This window comes from Dendropsophus ebraccatus, chromosome 5 (genome assembly GCF_027789765.1).
Source record: "Dendropsophus ebraccatus isolate aDenEbr1 chromosome 5, aDenEbr1.pat, whole genome shotgun sequence".
In the NCBI taxonomy this organism is placed as follows: Eukaryota; Metazoa; Chordata; class Amphibia; order Anura; family Hylidae; genus Dendropsophus; species Dendropsophus ebraccatus.
This window is the reverse complement of record NC_091458.1, coordinates 41,889,658-41,909,662: the sequence shown is the minus strand read 5'-3', so window position 1 is coordinate 41,909,662 and position 20,005 is coordinate 41,889,658. Positions and strand designations below refer to the sequence as shown.

The following is a 20,005-nucleotide window of genomic DNA, read 5'->3' as shown; positions in this document are numbered from 1 at the left end:
TAAGGGGGGAAAAGAGGACCAGCTATAAGGGGGGAGAGGGAAGAGGGGGACCATCTATAAGGGGGGAAAGAGGGGGACCAGCTATAGAGGGGGAAAGAGGGGGACCAGCTATAAAGAGGGAAAGAGGGGGACCATCTATAGAGGGGGAAAGAGGGGGACCAGCTATAGAGGGGGAAAGAGGGGGACCATCTATAGAGGGGGAAAGAGGGGGACCATCTATAGAGGGGGAAAGAGGGGGACCATCTATAAGGGGGGAAAGAGGGGGACCATCTATAAGGGGGGAAAGAGGGGGACCAGCTATAAGGGGGGAAAGAGGGGGACCAGCTATAAAGGGGGACTATATCCATCAGGGGACCAGGTGAGGTGGCGATATGTTTATTGGGGGCAGTGGAGGTGGGGTGGGCAATGCTTACTGGGGGTAGCAGCAAGGGACCAAACATTATGTTTATTGGGGCCAGCAGGGAGGGGAGGCAGGCAGTGTTTATTGGGGACAGTGGGGGGGGGGGACGCAGTAGCAGATTATAATGTGGGCGAATTGACTGGGGGGGGGGGGCCCAGGTTGGGTGGACAGCCCGGGGCCCAGTGTACATTTAATCCGCCACTGGACGGAGGAGGTGTGAATCACTATTCGCACAGAAAAGCATGCTGCCAGGGGCCGCGGGACAGTTTAATCCACGAGAGTCTGGCAGGGTAGGAGGCTGGAGAGCCATTAGAGGAAGGAATAGAAGAAAATACCGCAAATACCGTCCTGGCAAAGTTGTGGTCGGTTAACAGACGCCAGTGATGGTATTGGTATTTTCACGGTATATTGCCTAGCCAGGACGGGTAGTCAACTCATTTCAGGTATCACACCCTTAATCATGACTAAGGGTGTGATACCTGAAACGCGTTGACCACCAGTCCTGGGTACCCCACAGCATGCTTGCGGTTTTATGGGTCCATAAATAAAGAAATCGTATTTGTTCACAAGACCACGCTGATGCTGTGTATGCTTTAAACCACTTTCTACATTGGAATGAGGGATCGTGCAAGGCTCAGGATATCCTCATCGTGAGCTGGCTACCTGTATCTTCTTGTTTAGTGTAACACATGGTTGATATGGGTATAACGTAACCTAATAATTAATTTAAAAATTATAGTTATCTAATTCATACTTTATTGTAAGAACAGAACACAGTCTTTCAAATATGCATGCCTATACCAGGACAAAAATGTCTAAGCATAAAATTTTAATAAACTTTAAATAGATTGTCCTGGAATAGTAAAAAGAACCTGCTTTTTCTCAGGAGCCATGATAAAGCTCAACCCCATTCACCCGAATAATGATGAGCATTCATCTCAGGTACAATCCATGGATTCTGTTACCAGGAAAAAAGCAGATTCTTTTTACTAATCCTGATTAACCCTATTAATAAGGAATATAATCTCAGTCACTAAGCCGGCAATATTCTTCTTTGTGTCATACACAGAAAATGATCAGCCTGAAAAACTCAATTATTAATATGATTTATAACACTCAAACTTAAAGCTTCGAGTGATGCCAAGGACAAAATATACAGGCTATGAATATTTAATGCTAGCTAAATTTGTATCTCCCCTTATAAAATGTTTAATAGTTCATTCATTTCCTTAGCAACACAGATGGCATTTTAGAAGACTCTGTTTGTTTTTTGTTTGTTTTTTTTTAGTATGAAGATGCAGTCAGATAATTACATGGGGCACATTTGTCCGAGTGCATACACATACCATAATACAGACCTACATTTGTAGTACAACTTCAGATATTCCATATATGTACAGTACAATATCACAATGTACGGTATATGGCTATGTTTACACATCGTATAACACCGTCCGTTGCCACCGGGCAGCGTTCGCCACATTTCTGCAGTCGACACTGCTGTATCAGCTGCAGTAATATAATTTTTTTACAATTGAATTACAAAACAATTAACCATTTACTACAATGTAAAGTACTGTACTTTACATTGTGTGAAAAGCTATTGTTTCCAGACGCTGTTCGGTGAACAGCGTCCGGAAATAATAGACATAATGTTCATTATTTTAACGCCCGTTGAAACACAGCAGGCAGCATTGCATTGAATTCAACGCAATGCCACCTCTGCAGAAAAGAACGGACGCTGATTTCATTGCAATTAGGGTCCATTCTTTTCTAAAGAAGAACAACATATGAACATAGCCTATTACTGGCCTTTTTTTTTTGGTTTATTAAAATAATATTCTGTGAGACAGATTTAAGAAAACTTGGGGAAAAAAATATCTGTGTTCTTTAACTAAATTTTTTCCCTTTCCCACAATTCTAAAAATACAGCGAAGGCGGGTGTAATCTGCTTCGACCATCACTATGTAATAATCCAGAATAAAGGATTTTACAGATGTCTTCTTTTTTTTTAAATACTTCTGAAGACTACTTAGATATTATCAGCCTTGTACATAAAATTGCTTTATACAGTACAAAATACAAAGAAGTTCCCACTGAGCATAAATTTGAAAAGACATAGTCACATACTGTATTACAGGAAAATGCTGCCGTTCTTACTATGCAATACACATTCTACTACAGGTACTTACAGTATATCCATGTGGCTGTATTGTGTTGCAATATATTATATGGTAAAATGTATAAGGCTATGTTCACACAACGTCAAAAATAGAGGAAAGCTGCCGGATTTTGATATTTAAAAAAAACGTCAGTTTTTGCCGCGATTTAACTGACTGCAATGGCAATGCATTGAATTCAATGGGAAGACGGACGTCCAATGCACACAATGCATTAAATAAAGGATGTTTTTACCGCGGACGTCAAAATAATGAACATGATCATTATTTTCTGACATATTTTGTAAACAGCGGACGTTTTTAATTAGTTGTTCACACCCAGTTTTTCTTTTTCCACCGTTCTTTCTCCGTTTTTACTATTTAATTCAATGGCTTTTCAATTAAGACACACCCAAAGGCCAATTAGTAACTCCAAACTAGAATAATGTACAAACACCACTCAGTGCACTAAGGGGAGGCTAGGCAGTTAAATGGCGTCCGTTATTTGAGACTCCAAATAACGGACGTCATTTTAAACAAGCTGAAAAACATAGCTTAAGGCTGCGTTCATACTACGTATATTTCAGTCAGTATATGCATATTTCAGTCAGTATATTTCAGTCAGTATTGCAACCAAAACCAGGAGTGGATTAAAAACACAGAAAGGATCTGATCACACAATGTTGAAATTGAGTGGATGGCCGCCATTTAATGGCAAATATTTGCTGTTATTTTAAAACAACAGCTGTTATATTGAAATAATGGCCTTTATTTACTGTTATATGGCGGCCATCCACTCAATTTCACCATTATGTGAACAGATCCTTTCTGTGTTTTTAATCCACTCCTGGTTTTGGTTACAATACTGACTGAAATATACGTAGTGTGAACGCAGCCTTAGGCTGGGTTCACACTACGTATATTTCAGTCAGTATTGTGGTCCTCATATTGCAACCAAAACCAGGAGTGGATTAAAAACACAGAAAGGCTCTGTCCACACAATATTGAAATTGAGTGGATGGCCGCCATTTAATGGCAAATATTTGCTGTTTTTTTAAAACAACGGCTGTTGTATTGAAATAATGGCAGTTATTTACTGTTATATGGCCGCCATCCACTCAATTTCACCATTGTGTGAACAGATCCTTTCTGTGTTTTTAATCCACTCCTGGTTTTGGTTGCAATATGAGGACCACAATACTGACTGAAATATACGTAGTGTAAACCCAGTATGGCTATGTTCTTAGGGTGTACTTAAAAGTAAACAGTCCAAAGCAAAAAAAATAAAAATCTCTGCGGTGAGAAGGAAATTAAAATAATAGTTAAAGGGAACTAGTAAGCACTATTCAGCTGACATGGTTCCCTGCAGCACAGTATAGAGCTACTGTGCAGCTTGCGGGCATTAACAGCTGCGGCTGCAGCAGTAGCTTTACATCGGGGAAAGAGACGTTTGATTATGATGCGTAAGGCCAGAAGAGGGGCGGCAACTGGTCACCTGAACAGGGCTCTCTGCCTGTTAGGGCCCAATGTAGGGATGATTGAGAGGCAGAGAGGCCACTAATGCCTGTCAATGATTCCCTGCTGCAGCCGCGGCTGGTATGCTCTGCAAGCTGCACAGTAGCTCTATGCTGTGCTGCAGGGAACCATATCAGCACAATCATACCCTTTAATACCATTTCAGTTTCTAAGTTAATTTAAAATGCACCTGTTGTTTTATAAAGCTGCATGGTTTTAAGTTTAGTGCCATTACTGCTCTTATTAAGTCCCTCGGCCCAGTTATTTCTTATAGGAGTGTTTGAACTGTTTGCCAGCAGTACACACACAGTTATTCCCTTCCTTACTTCTCGGGATGTAGTATATACTCTCCTCTGCTTCTCCATGTGCTGGGGAAAGTATGTTGGGCTGAACATGCTGGCACTGTGCTGGGCTAATGATTCATTCACTGATGAAGGAAATAAACAGCAGCAACAGGATCACATCATAGTTTGGTTAGCTTAAACTAAGAGCTGCTACTCTTGCTACTGCTGACAAACTAAGGGAAGGGGGATATACATCTATCCTAAAATAATAGTAAGAGAAATACTAAAAGGGCAGACTAGATGGACCCACTGATCTTTTTCTGCCAACAATCTTCTATGTTTCTATATTACAAAGTGGACACACAGCAGAAGGTACACTAGTACCTCCTATACTAAGTATACTAGTGTTTGCATTTGTATTTGAGTACTGCTATAGGCTTAATGGGTGATCAGATGTGAGAGGGAAGGCTTGATTTACCTTTGTGGATCATTTTCAGCTTGCAGGTACACTGCCCAGGCTTTCTCAGGGGAACACACTCTCTCTCACTCACACTTTCTCTCTCTTACACACACCTAGCATTGAATAATTTTTGGTACAAAACACTGTATTAATTCTCTGTATAATTTTCTTTACTCGTAACAGATGTCTAAATGGTAATTTGTTCCTAATGAAATAATATGCTGAATTACTAATCTATATTTATGCCCCTGTTAGAGTCATTAAATTAAATCACTGTACAGTGTCTTCAAATGTTTTCTTTTACAATACACAGGTATTATATGGGCTGAAATTAAACAGATGTGGGATGGAGGATTTCAAGATTATATCCATGACTGGTGGAACCTAATGGATTTTGTCATGAATTCATTATATTTGGCAACTATTTCATTAAAGATTGTTGCATATGTCCAGGTATAGTTGAGATATATTTGAATAAATGTTTAAAGTTGAATATCTATATTGTGAGTCATAATGTCATAAAAAATCAGTATTATTATTATTATTATTATTATTATTATTTGTTACTACCAATTACATTTTTAATAGAATTAATATAAAACTTGCACGTGTTGTAAACACATATTATAATCTCTTGCCTAAAAGTGTATGCTCTATGTACTGCATGTCTAATATTACAGTCTTTATATTAAATCACAAAAACTTACTATATCTTCACATAGTCAATGATAAATCTAAATATAACTTTTACACCAAAATCTCATATGTGGTGACAGTGCTTGCTCTACATTCCTTAAGGGAAGGATAATGTATATTTTTCACTTTAAGGGTCAGTTCACACGGAGTATCAGAGACAGAATTTCGCAAACGCACTTTCCGTCACGGAATCCCGCCAACCTCCGTGTCATACAGGCTGTCAATGAGAGGGCTTGTGCACTTACTCTCTCTGCGCCTCACCACTCAAAGAATGGACATGTCAATTCTTTGAGTAGAGATGTGCGGAGAGCGGAGGCGCACAAGCCCTCTCATAGACAGCCTGTATGACATGGAGGCTGGCAGGATTCCGCGACGGAGAGTTTGGTTGCGGAATTCCGTCTCTTTTACTCTGTATGAACTGGTCCTAACAGCTATGCATTTTTATGTAAAACATTATGATTAATTGAAGTTTACTTTAATGCATAGCCTTCTCCTATTGAAAGTTGTAAACGTTAATGATAGATGTTACATCTGTACTTTGGATGTACCTCTGATTAACATTACATTTAGTATTCAGTCATCTGTCTATTATTGTACAATCTGATTAATTTCTAGCTAGTTACCAGTGGAAACCAGAACTTCTATAGCCTTAAGCCAAACTCACACTTTGCATCCAGATGACGATTTTTTTCTACGGATATAAGTGTAAATAAAAGCTTTCTACACTATATATAGCATGGGTGCATAACCTGTAGCCCACCAGCTGTTGCAAAATTACAATTAATATCATGCTGATATAGACAAAGCCGGTCCAGGCATGTTGGAAATTACAATTATTCAATTTAAAGGGAAACATTGGGATAGAAGAATCTAATGTGCAAAATTAGAACTTTTTTTTTATGTACAAGAATGTGGTATTGTTAGTAAATAACATAATTACTTTTCTTTCTCTTGTTTTAGTACAGGGAAAAAATATGTCAACGTGAGGACTGGGACATGTGGCATCCGACCTTAGTGGCAGAAGCATTATTTGCTATAGCAAATATCTTTAGCTCCTTGAGATTGATCTCATTGTTCACAGCCAATTCTCACCTGGGCCCTCTGCAGATCTCTTTAGGAAGAATGCTTTTGGACATTTTAAAATTTCTCTTTATTTACTGTCTTGTGTTATTGGCTTTTGCCAATGGATTGAATCAACTATACTTCAATTACGATACAACTGATGACGTAAACTTGAACTGCACTGGAATCCGGTGTGAAAAGCAAAACAATGCCTTCTCCACGTAAGTCATAAATCGAAGTGTTATTTTATGTACATCTATGCACATTTTATATTAACGGAAACTCTCTGCCACATATACTGTATATCCAGCTGCTGAAAAAAAACAAAGGAAATCATACTCGCCTACCCTGATTCCCTGCCTTTCCCATTCTGCCTGTCCCTTATGGTGTCCTCTACATGCAAAAACCCAAAGGACATCATACTCGCCTACCCAGATTCCCTGCCTTTCCCATTCTGCCTGTCCCTTATGGTGTCCTCTACATGAAAAAAACCCAAAGGAAATCATACTCGCCTACCCTGATCCCCTGCCTTTCCCATTCTGCCTGTCCCTGATGCTCTTTGCCTCTCCATGTTTCTTATGGTGTCCTCTACATGCAAGAACTGCCCACTCTGCCAGTCACTGACTAAGTTGGGTCCCCACCTTGGCCAGTGATTGTATAAGAGAGAATTTCCTGCACAGAGTTGAGAGGCAGCAGATGGCAGCAACAGGGGATCAGGGCAGGTAAGTAGGGTTTATTTTTTTTATTTTTGCAAAATCCAAACTCTCTTCAAGAGGTTTGTACCTCTTACTGCACTTAGATAATCTTATATTCATTAACTTTAGTTTTAGACTGGTGTGCGAAACACCATTCTTTATATATCTGCCCCATAATTCCTATGGATCTGTATAATGGACACATAGGCTGTATATGTACCTCATTATGACACCTCTATAAGACACTATAATTTCTACTTAAAGGGAAACTAACAGCAGGTTAGATGAATCTAACCTGCTGATAGCCCTCTATTGCACACAAGGCGTCGAGAAGGGTGGTATGTCTTTTTTCCTCAGCGCCATTCCCCTGATATTAGCTGTGTATTCCTCAGCCCGGAGCACCATTAGGAGCACTGCCCCACCCCCATCGCGTGAGCTGGCCCACCCACTCCATTTATTATCATTAGAAGGAGAGGGCTGGCTCACATTCTGGGGGTGGGGCAGTGCTTCTAATGGTTCCCCAGAACAAGGATTACACCGCTAACGGTCCAGAAACAGCGCCAAGGAGAAAGGTAAGAGATATACCGTCTTCCTCTGCGCCCTGTGTGCAATAGGGAGTCATCAGCAGGTTAGATTTATCTAACCTGCTAATAGGTCCTCTTTAATGCTTTTTTGGGAGATTTCCTCTGTAATATAGCAAGTGACAGTATATGTTGCAAATTGTTGTTCTCATTGGCTCATAAGTAGTCTGGGATGCAGACAGTAGTAGAGTGGCAGGAATTTATGCAATACAAATCCAAGATACAGTCATGTCCATTTCCCTGAGTTATATTCTTTTACCACCATGGATGTTAATGATGGCTAATAGACAATTCATTTTGGGAGGATTCAGTAGAATACAAAAGGAATAGGGACTCTCTATTTATCCCTGTCTGGCTATCTATCTTTCATTTATCACTGTTCACTCTAGAATACCTACTATTCTCTAAATTAGGATGAAAGAGCAATATTTTAATAAGCGCACACAATGGACAGATGTCAGGCGTTTCATAAAAGAAATGTCAGAACCTTTCTGATAATTAACACTTAGCACAAATGATATAGTAAAATAATAGCATACAATTAATCTACCACTAGATAAAAGACCCCCGGCAGTGACAATTACAAGCTGTGAGCTTATTAACATATTTCCATCCAGCCTCAGGCAAGTCCATTGAAATCTCCTGAACATAAATACTGTGAATATATATAGTTGGGAAGAGTCTTGACGAGAGTGGATTTCTCCTTATTATTCTCTAATTAAAAAAAGCAATAGCTTTAGGATACAATGGTCGTGGGCAATACATACATCATTCATTTCAATTTTACATGGAAACTAACAATAATAAAACTAATCTGCCCACTCAAAGTTACCCTGGTGTTTACCGATATCTCATTATTACAAGATGAATGGGTAAAATGGAAATTTCTCGAGGGTAATGAGACATATACTTTTACCATTGAAACTGTAGACTCCATTAATTGTAAACTATGAATTTTACCCAGTAGTGGAATTCAAGCTGGTATGAGTAGACTTTCTTATTGTTACCTAATGTTGGCTTATATTTAAAAAAAAAAATTCCATCCAACAAAGTAAACCCATGGCGCTCACCTCTTCCTCATTCAGCATAAGGTGTAGTAGAAACCTCTAAATAACTAAATAAAGAAGAAGGACAGCATTTTTGTTTGTTGGACAGAAGTTCTATGGGGGTCTATATAAACTTTACCACCACAACCACAAATTGCCATCGAAATGTGAATACCAACATAGCTACGAAGTGTGTAGGAGCAGTGATAGCCAGGAATTTTAAAATCTTCATGGTTGAATAGATCATATTTTTTTAAATGTACCAGTAAATCTGGACCAAATTGCACTTTCCTCACAATCAATTCTAACTTTGTAGTTCTAATCGGATACGTGGTAATGAAACCATTGGTATTAGATGGGCAAATTGCTGCCCAATATAGGCGCTGGTTACTTATGTACAAATCATTCAGAGTTCGTTTAAAGACTCTGGATGGGTCAATAATTAATAATAAAGCTAGATCAGCTGGTGGCCCTTCATTTCTTTCAGCAGTACATTCGCAGTACAGATTAAATATTATAATATTATGAAATAGTATGACATCAGAAAAATATGTATTGGATTACAGTGGCCCCTCAGACATAGAGAGGACCTTTAACTAAAATGAATGGTTTCCTATATTTATTACAAGAAGAACATAAGGGGAAGCTTCTCCCACAAATGTGACTGACAAGAGAGAGAGAATCTTTTAATTCTACCAAATCTCTTAAAAAATATTAAAAGACTATGAAGTTCAGAATGTTATGAGAGTCAGGCTATTCCTGGCATGGTTGGTTCATGTTTTCATGGTTGGCGTGTCTTGTATTATTGCTGTATGGATGACAAATGCATTGACTACTGCTTGGAATTGTAATGTTAGGTAATGTACAGATTGCACAATATAAACAACCCCATCATGATGATGTTCATTGTCTTTGAAAATGCTGTTCAGTTATGGTATACTACTAGTCATATTATGTTAAGAAAAAATATATAATGATGAACTTTTTAAAAGAAAATTCTTTTTTCCAGGTTATTTGAAACATTGCAGTCGCTGTTTTGGTCAATTTTTGGACTCATTAATCTATATGTTACAAAAGTAAAACCGGATCACACATTCACAGAATTTGTTGGTGCAACCATGTTTGGAAGCTACAATGTCATCTCCTTGGTGGTTCTTCTTAATATGCTAATTGCCATGATGAACAACTCCTACCAGCTCATCGCTGTAAGATACATTTTGTAAAAATTGTCTATTGTCATTTCTTATTCTTTGGCTGGTTTTATTTTTATCCGATTGCTCGACAAAAGCCATTTACTTTCTGATCTTACGGATATATCTGCTCAATGGGACAGCTGTGAGACATTGTATGTATGTATGGTTTCATTCTAGGTGTAACCATGGGGCCTGAGGTGGCAGATTAGGCAGTTATGAGCTTCTCTTATATTCTTCATCTGGTGGCAGTAATGGGAAATGGCACCTCAGCTAACACTGTGAAACCATGGTTGGATCTTGGTAATGCCTATAAAATAAGGGACTTCTACCTTAACAATTATTTTTCATACCGATGTATAAACTTGTCAATTTTAAAGTCAAAAATGGGATTTTTCTGTTTAAGATCTCCTTAAATTACTAGCTTCCTTCATGAAAAAGACAGCCCATCTAAGGGCTACATGAACAGCCCATTGATTTAATGGAACACTGCAAGGGAAATTATCTTCACCAGTGAACAGGGCCCAACCATTGAATTATTGTGGAGCTTCCCAGAACTGTTCTTGGAGAACATGTCCGCTGCGACAAATCCAACAACCTTAACAGGGGTCTAAATAAGCCCACAGCTAACTTAGGCCAGTCCTCATGATTACAGACATGCCTTTTAAATCTCCAAAGTTCTTTTAAAATGGAAACATATAAGCCTTTATGATTATCTGTAATTGAGGCTCAAAAGTCCAAGGGGTGTTCTGCTGCAGAGCAAAAGTCCAGGTTCTCTTTATTGAGTGACTATCAGTATGATAGGAAAGGCGAATAGAAGCAGGTACGATAGCAGTGAATAAAAGAAGAATAGCTAGATTTACAAGGGCTCTTGCGGTGCAGTGGAAGGTCCCCAGGAATTTCCCGCCCTATTTACATATTTTTTAAAAAAAACTACATCTCAGGACTGGAAAAGACTACAGAGATAAGAGAGGTATCTGATCTGACCATAGGCTAATTCACACCCCTGTTTTTTTCTGTCGACAATTTGCACTATATACAAAATATTCAAAAGCTTATATAATATCTACTTTAAACATCAACAACCATTTTTTTTTATAAGAGCTGAGACATTCACTGCCCATAATATTTAGTAATACATGGCAGCCAGCCAGATGAATGGTCATCCATATAAATCAAGGGTGACTTGAAGTCCAGCAGAACTGGAGCTGCTCTTACACAGGGGCTCAAAGTGACCTAATAGGATTCATAAACGGGAGTCGTCTTTTATACTATGTTTACTGTATAGTCAAAATAACAATGCATTATATTCTGACGGCTTCCATTTAGCACTTGTGCCCAAAATCTACAGCATGACTATAACAACATAAAGTGGAACAAATATTTAAAACTTTTTTGTTTAGTATATTGATAAGAAGCATTATATTTTCATTTTTTTTATTTTTTTTTATCCATCTCTCTTTAAATCTCCTCCCTAGGATCATGCAGACATTGAATGGAAGTTTGCAAGAACAAAGCTCTGGATGAGTTACTTTGAAGAAGGGGGGACACTTCCTACCCCTTTTAATATTATTCCAAGTCCTAAAACTCTGTGGTACCTTTGCAAATGGGTTCAAAAACAAATATGCAAAAAGTACACAAAAAAGAAGCCTGAAAGTTTTGGCGCCCTAGGGGTGAGTACCTGAAATATAGTAATATGTAGGCTGTATAGCTGGCATAAAACAGATTGTCAGCAGAAAAAGACCATCTTGTCTGCTCTTATAATATTTCCTTTATTATTTGTATGTTAGGATAGATATATGTTTATCCCGGGCAGTTTACATTCAGTTACTGTAGCTTTACCAACCACATCTGCTGGAAGTTTGTTCCAAACATCTACTTCTCTTTCAGTAAAGTAATATTTTATCATGTTGCTCCTAATCTATCCCCCACTTTTCAGTTTCTTATTAAAAACACTGTCCTCTGGGACCTTATGTAGGCCTTTGACATACTGTATTTAAAGGTTTCAGTCATGCCCCCCCTTACCCTTCTTTCAGACTATACAGATTTACATCCTTTGGGTGCCTTCACACCTACCGTATCGCAGTAGAAAATCTGCTGCGGATCCGCAGCAGATTCGCAGCAGATTTAACTAAATGAATGAACAGAGCATTAAATACGCACTGTCAAATCCGCTGCGGATCCGCAGCAGATTTGTAAGTGCGGATTTGATGTTGTGTTAATTCATTTAGTTAAATCTGCTGCGGATCCGCAGCGGATTTTCTACTGCGATACGGTAGGTGTGAAGGCACCCTTAAAGTGGAACAGGTTAGACAAATCTAACTTGCTGATAGTTCCCCTTTAACAAGGTTGTCTGGTAGGGAATAGAAAGATTAGGTTTTGCCCCAATGGGTGGGTGGGTGGGTAGGTAGGTAGACAATCTCTCAAAAATAAGGAAGAAGACTGACCATAGACATTACTGAGATATCTGACCATAAGAGGTTGACTTGTCTAGCTTGTCTAAGTGTTATCCTCTTTTTCTTTACAGAGAAGAGCTGCTGACAACTTCAGAAAACACAATCAATATCAGGTGAATCTTTTAAAAGCGATTTCACTAAAAAAAATTCAATACAACTGTAGAATAGTAATTTACAGCAATCCCAAGGTAGCTTTTTTTTAGTAGAACATACTGTATATCTGTGTGTGTGTGTGTGTGTGTGTGTGTGTGTGTGATTGATTGATTGATTAATTATTGATTGAGCATCTTTTTCTCATATGTGGCTTATTGACAGCAATAATTTATAGTCTCTCTACCTTTGATTTTATGTAACCTTCCTGGTATGTATAAGTGTCTGTATGCTTCCTATTATGTACGAGTGTATGTATGCTTCCTGGTATATATAAGTGTATGTAACCTTCCTGGTATGTATAAGTGTATGTATGCTTCCTGGTATATATAAGTGTATGTAACCTTCCTGGTATGTATGAGTGCATCTATGCTTCCTGGTATATATAAGTGTATGTAACCTTTCTGGTATGTATGAGTGTATGTATGCTTCCTGGTGTATATAAGTGTATTTAACCTTCCTGGTATGTATAAGTGTATGTATGCTTCCTAGTATGTACGAGTGTATGTATGCTTCCTGGTATGTATAAGTGTATGTATGCTTCCTAGTATGTACGAGTGTCTGTATGCTTCCTGGTATGTATGAGTGTATGTAAGCTTCCTGGTATGTATGAGTGTATGTAAGCTTCCTGGTATGTATGAGTTTATGTAAGCTTCCTGGTATGTATGAGTGTATGTAAGCTTCCTGGTATGTACAGTATGAGTGTATGTAAGCTTCCTGGTATGTATGAGTGTATGTATGCTTCCTGCTAGGTACGAGTGCATGTATGTTTCCTGGTATATATAAGTGTATGTAATGTTCCTGGTATGTATAAGTGTATGTATGCTTCCTAGTATGTACAAGTGTACAGTATGTATGCTTCCTGGTATATATAAGTGTATGTAACCTTCCTGGTATGTATAAGTGTATGTATGCTTCCTGGTATATATAAGTGTATGTAACCTTCCTGGTATGTATGAGTGCATCTATGCTTCCTGGTATATATAAGTGTATGTAACCTTTCTGGTATGTATGAGTGCATCTATGCTTCCTGGTATATATAAGTGTATGTAACCTTCCTGGTATGTATGAGTGCATCTATGCTTCCTGGTATATATAAGTGTATGTAACCTTTCTGGTATGTATGAGTGTATGTATGCTTCCTGGTATATATAAGTGTATTTAACCTTCCTGGTATGTATAAGTGTATGTATGCTTCCTAGTATGTACGAGTGTCTGTATGCTTCCTGGTATGTATGAGTGTATATATGAGTGTATGTAAGCTTCCTGGTATGTATGAGTGTATGTAAGCTTCCTGGTATGTATGAGTGTATGTAAGCTTCCTGGTATGTACAATATGAGTGTATGTAAGCTTCCTGATATGTATGAGTGTATGTATGCTTCCTGCTAGGTACGAGTGCATGTATGTTTCCTGGTATATATAAGTGTATGTAATCTTCCTGGTATGTATAAGTGTATGTATGCTTCCTAGTATGTACAAGTGTACAGTATGTATGCTTCCTGCTATATATAAGTGTATGTAAGCTTCCTTGTATGTACAAGTGTCTGTATGCTTCCTGGTATATATGGGTGTATGTATGCTTCCTGGTATGTATGAGTGTATCTAAGCTTCCTGGTATGTATGAGTGTATGTATGCTTCCTGCTATGTACGAGTGTCTGTATGCTTCCTGGTATGTATGAGTGTATGTATGCTTCCTGCTAGGTACGAGTGCATCTATGCTTCCTGGTATATATAAGTGTATGTAACTTCCTGGTATGTATAAGTGTATGTATGCTTCCTGGTGTGTATAAGTGTATGTATGCTTCTTGGTATGTATGAGTGCATGTATGCTTCCTGGTATATATTAGTGTATGTAACCTTCCTGGTATGTGTAAGTGTCTGTATGCTTCCTAGTATGTACGAGTATATGTATGCTTCCTGGTATGTACTGTATGAGTGTATGTATGCTTCCTGATATGTATAAGTGTCTGTATGCTTCCTGCTATGTACGAGTGTCTGAATGCTTCCTGGTATGTATGAGTGTATGTATGCTTCCTGCTAGGTACGAGTGCATGTATGCTTCCTGGTATATATAAGTGTATGTAACTTTCTGGTATGTATAAGTGTCTGTATGCTTCCTAGTATGTACGAGTGTATGTATGCTTCTTGGTATGTATGAGTGTATGTAAGCTTCCTGATTTGTATAAGTGTCTGTATGCTTCCTGGTGTGTATAAGTGTATGTATGCTTCCTGGTATGTATGAGTGTATGTACTGTATGCTTCCTGCTATGTACGAGTGTATGTATGCTTCCTGGTATGTATGAGTGTATGTATGCTTTCTGGTATGTATGAGTGTATGTATGCTTCCTGGTATATATAAGTGTATGTAACCTTCCTGGTATGTGTAAGTGTCTGTATGCTTCCTAGTATGTACGAGTGTATGTATGCTTCCTGGTATGTACTGTATGAGTGTATGTATGCTTCCTGATATGTATAAGTGTCTGTATGCTTCCTGCTATGTACGAGTGTCTGAATGCTTCCTGGTATGTATGAGTGTATGTAAGCTTCCTGCTATGTACAAGTGTATGTATGCTTCCTGGTATGTATGAGTGTATGTAAGCTTCCTGCTATGTACGAGTGTATGTATGCTTCCTGGTATGTATGAGTATGTATGCTTCCTGCTATGTACAAGTGTATGTATGCTTCCTGGTATGTATGAGTATGTATGCTTCCTGCTATGTACGAGTGTATGTATGCTTCCTGGTATGTATGAGTGTATGTATGCTTCCTGCTATGTACGAGTGTATGTATGCTTCCTGCTATGTACGAGTGTATGTATGTTTCCTGGTGGGCTTAGGCTTTGGCTCAGCAGCCAATCTGAGTATACAGAGCTGCAGTAATGAAAGCAAGAATCATGCAGCATCACAACACTACATGTGGACATGGTTTCAACCACATACAGCAGCTACACCATGGAATCATACACTAATTAAGGCTATGTTCACACAATGATCATGATTTGCGGCCGCAATTACCAAAAGAGTCTTTTACAAAAAAAAAAAAAAAATGCCTGCAAAGTGATAGTGTGTGAACATAGCCTTAAGCTGTACCTGGTCACATGACCAGGATTGATTTTTCTTCCATTGTAAATAATAAAGGTTCCTCTTGAATGGCAGCATCCACATGTCTTGAAAACCACGAATAATGAATGCAGGAATAGCCATGTTACCTGTTTTATGGCGTCACTATTTTGTTTAATTTAATTGGTAATTATGCTGAAAGATCTTTGATGTATCTTCTCTTCATGCTTCAGGAGGTTATGAGGAATCTTGTTAAGAGATATGTTGCTGCAATGATCAGGGATGCTAAGACTGAAGAAGGGTTAACGGAGGAAAACTTCAAGGTATCGTGTTCATTATTCCTGTTCCAGTTGTTTGTCATGTTTCATCTATGCAACATTACCTTACAATTCTTCGCTGTGAGTAATAGACTGGTGAAGTACATCTAATTGAATATTTTAAGGTTATGGAAATGTGGAGGTAAGGAATATACCTCCTTACATACATACAGTATTCTTCCCTATATTTATCCTTATTTTCTTTGAATTCTCACTGTGACTTTATTGTATAATTGCTAACACTCACCAGAACTTATTTTGTAATTACAGACTTTAATGTGGATCCGTCATCATATAATACTCCCCTGTTCTTTTTATTAGCCAAAAGAGTAAAGGGGCCTATGGGTCTTGGTCATTGATGGCAGGCGGATCTTTTTTTTATCCCGTTTATAGAATGCATCCTGTAGTGTGCATTCTATGTGTAAACTATGTATACTATGGACTGTTTCAATTGCAGCAATACTATATACCTACAGTATATAGTATTGCTTATAAGTATTTCTTATAAGTATTAAATAAGACCAAAACAGACTGGTTTTTATGGCCCTCCATCTAACATGAACCGCTTGATCTAAGCTTCTTCTGCACAGGTTACTTTTTAGGCCCCCTCTTCCTGATACAGGTTACTGCAGACCCCTTTTCTACATACTTAGGGGGAGATTTATCAAACATGGTATGAAGTGAAACTGGCTCAGTTGCCCCTAGCAACCAATCAGATTCCACCTTTCATTCCTCACAGACTCTTTGGAAAATAAAAGGTAGAATCTGATTGGTTGCTAGGGGCAACTGAGCCAGTTTCACTTCATACCATGTTTGATAAATCTCCCCCTAGATGTATAAACTCCGGCTGGGATTCCATTTATTCGCATACAATGTGTGTGTTGTATAAATCACAGCCCTTGTTGTAATTCTACAACACCTACGTTGTGTGAACATAGCCTAAGGTTATGTTAACACAATGTAAGAGACCGGCTGTTCCGTGACGGATGATCTTTCACGCCGCAAAGTTCTGATGCGGGCGCATTCGTGCGCGTCCGCATCAGAACTTACCACAGCACACAATGGAGAGTGTGCTCGCTTCATAGTGTGCATTGACATGGTTTTCTACGGCTGCTATTCATGTCGGTTCTTTGTGGCGCCGTGAGGGATCCCGGATAGAGCGTATACTATGTGTATACGCTCTGGAAGGGATCCCATAGAAGATATGGCAATGTATATTTCTGTAGAAAGTACAGCGGTTGTTGCCGATTTCAACAACGGACTTACTTTTATGAAAATATACGTTGTGTGAACATAGCCTAAGGCTGTGTTTACACACAGCAAAATTATGGTTGTATTTTCAATAAAATATTGATCTCCATTGAAGTAAATAGGAAATTGGCTGTCAGTGCACACAGCGTATAGAATATAGAATATATAAATATATATATATATATATAATTTTTTTTTTTTTTTTACTACGTGCGAACTTAAGGTAAGAAAGGCATAAGAAATTTGAGGCAATTATAGAGCAGCTACACAAATGTTACCTTATCCTGGTGATCAAACCAATTTTTTCATTTTTCATAGGAACTAAAGCAAGATATTTCCAGCTTCCGTTTTGAAGTCTTGGGATTGTTAAAAGGAAACAAGTTAAATCTTCACAACACTAAAATGAACAATGTAGCAGAGGAGGCAGAAGAGAAAAGCAAACCCAAGGAAAAGAAAAGTAGAACACAGAAGAACAACTTCAGCTTATTCGACATAACGACGATGATTCATTCTAGAACGGCAGAGATAACAGCCGATAAGCATAATAATGTCAGCAATGGCTCCGCTTTGCTGGCTTCAGAGACTAAGGAAAAGCCGAAGAAAATTCAATTTGCCAAAGACATAAAAAGCTTTGGGCTTTTTCACAGACATGTAAAAAGTTCTAGCACAGAACAGAGTTCTTCTAAAATCTACTCCGTTTCTGAGGAAATTCCGGAGCTGGAAATAACCAGCCCAACAGAAAAAACATTGAATTCTGTAAAAAGCCAAGAACTTACCTCCGAATTAAATGTTAACAAACTGGATGAACAATGCATAGTATCTCAAGGTACTAAGGACACCTTGGAATGTCTACCATTAGAGCCTTCTGACAGTGGCCACGGTGTAATAGAGGAGAGTCATTTAGATGACGTCAAACAAATGCTACAGTCAGATTCAAAGAGCACACAAGAGGAACCTTCCACAGAAGAACAAGATACAACAACAAGACTGTGATTACCATCTGTACATAGGACATATGTTTTAAGTGCTTTCGGAATGTTCAGTAATTCCTTACATGACTGATACAAGCATTGTCACTTTGGGGCATGATGACCATTTATACAGATACAACCATCTATAGGGAATGCCAGTAGGGATTGTATGATCGGCAAAAGGACAGTGTGTTAATGTATTTTTTTTTCCCATAACCCAAATATCAGTATATAATTCTATCCATATAAGCTAGACTATGCAAAATATTCCTATTGAATGCATTGAAAAACAAAAAACCATTCTATATTATTTCTTGTTGGGATGTATTTCAAGGCACCTACTGTAGTGTATCGAGGAAACTGTTCTTCACATGGAATTAGACATGAAGCTCAGGGAATATTAGAGAACATGTTTTTTATGTACAGGGTGTTTCATTGTGTATTGCACAAACTATATAGGAGCAAAGGGTATGATCCATAAATAAGGTGGAGCCTCACTTCATATAGTTCTCATTGTACTTCTCGGGAGGAGCAAAGCATTTCGACAGTTTTTGAAACAGCGATAAAGAGACCTGGTAGACCTGTTGTTGAATGGGTCTCTCTTGTTTGAGTTTGGTGACTATGTTGGCATTGGCTTCTTTCCACAGACTAGGATGGAAATTGCAGGGATTTTATCTACTGAACAGTGGTTAAAAACAATGTGGAAGACAAGTATTAGGGACAAAACAACAACTCTTCTTCTTTTCCTTTGTACTAATTTAAAATTTCCAATAAATGTCTTCTGTTTCGTCATTACTTTATCAACATCTGATGATCATATTTACACTAAATGGATTCACCTTAAAGGGCAAGTCCACCTTTGTGCAAAATTCAATTTTTATTGGTGCAATCTTTAAAAATACAGGGCAGTACTTAACTTCTGTTGTATTCTGCATTACAACTAGCTTTATACTCCAGAGCTGCATTCACAGTTTTGTTGGTTATCATTAGAAATGCACTCCCAACATAATATAGTGGGGCAGTTAATTTTATCTACATCATATCATTGTACAATACTTAGTATAACTCTTTTAAGAATCTAATGTTGCTAAGATTTTAACTCAGAATACTGTAGAATTATAAAAGTTGCTTTGGTATGCAGGTATTATACAAGGTGAGACTAAATTGCCAAATTCTACATACACTGACATATATATATATATATATATATATATATATATATATATATATTAAACTGTAATAAAAAAAAATCAATACATATATTCAATACATTATGACAAGAAATAAAAACTAATATTACATTATGTATCATATTATTAAATAATATATCATTCAACATCATATGTCAGCTAATACCATTAGGCTTCAGTAATATATTTGACATTTGTTGTAGGAAAAGCAGAACCATTAAAGTCTGAGATAACTTGTATATTTTAGACCGTTTACAGTAGACGTCAAACTGCACCATTTTTGTACCAGTTTAATAAATCTGTCTACTCGTCCACACTTTCCTAGCCACTCCTCTATTTTTTTTTTACTTATTTATACATTTGGAAAAAGTACTTAAAAAGGCTGAATAAATATAATGATTTGGTACACATGCAACACGCAAAAGCTGCAAACTATATGTAAATTTTCACACAAACATAATTGCAAATGTGGGCCAGCATCCTTAATTATGTATTTTCTGTAAAGTTATAAATATAAACTA

General features: G+C 37.9%; 1 protein-coding gene across 3 annotated transcripts in view; it reads left to right on the top strand.

Annotated features, from left to right (window-relative positions):
• The window catches only part of LOC138792470 (short transient receptor potential channel 4-like), a 130,148-nt gene extending 110,672 nt beyond the window's left edge, over positions 1 to 19,476 (top strand). For all 3 annotated transcript variants that reach the window (XM_069969942.1, XM_069969943.1, XM_069969944.1), the window contains 7 exons: positions 5,132 to 5,271; positions 6,475 to 6,797; positions 9,908 to 10,103; positions 11,567 to 11,761; positions 12,616 to 12,657; positions 15,989 to 16,078; positions 17,642 to 19,476. In XM_069969942.1, coding sequence (XP_069826043.1) covers positions 5,132 to 5,271; positions 6,475 to 6,797; positions 9,908 to 10,103; positions 11,567 to 11,761; positions 12,616 to 12,657; positions 15,989 to 16,078; positions 17,642 to 18,316 — 1,661 coding nt within the window. In that variant the 3' untranslated portion in view covers positions 18,317 to 19,476. The remainder of the gene's footprint in view (positions 1 to 5,131; positions 5,272 to 6,474; positions 6,798 to 9,907; positions 10,104 to 11,566; positions 11,762 to 12,615; positions 12,658 to 15,988; positions 16,079 to 17,641) is intronic.
• Positions 19,477 to 20,005: the final 529 nt, after the last annotated feature.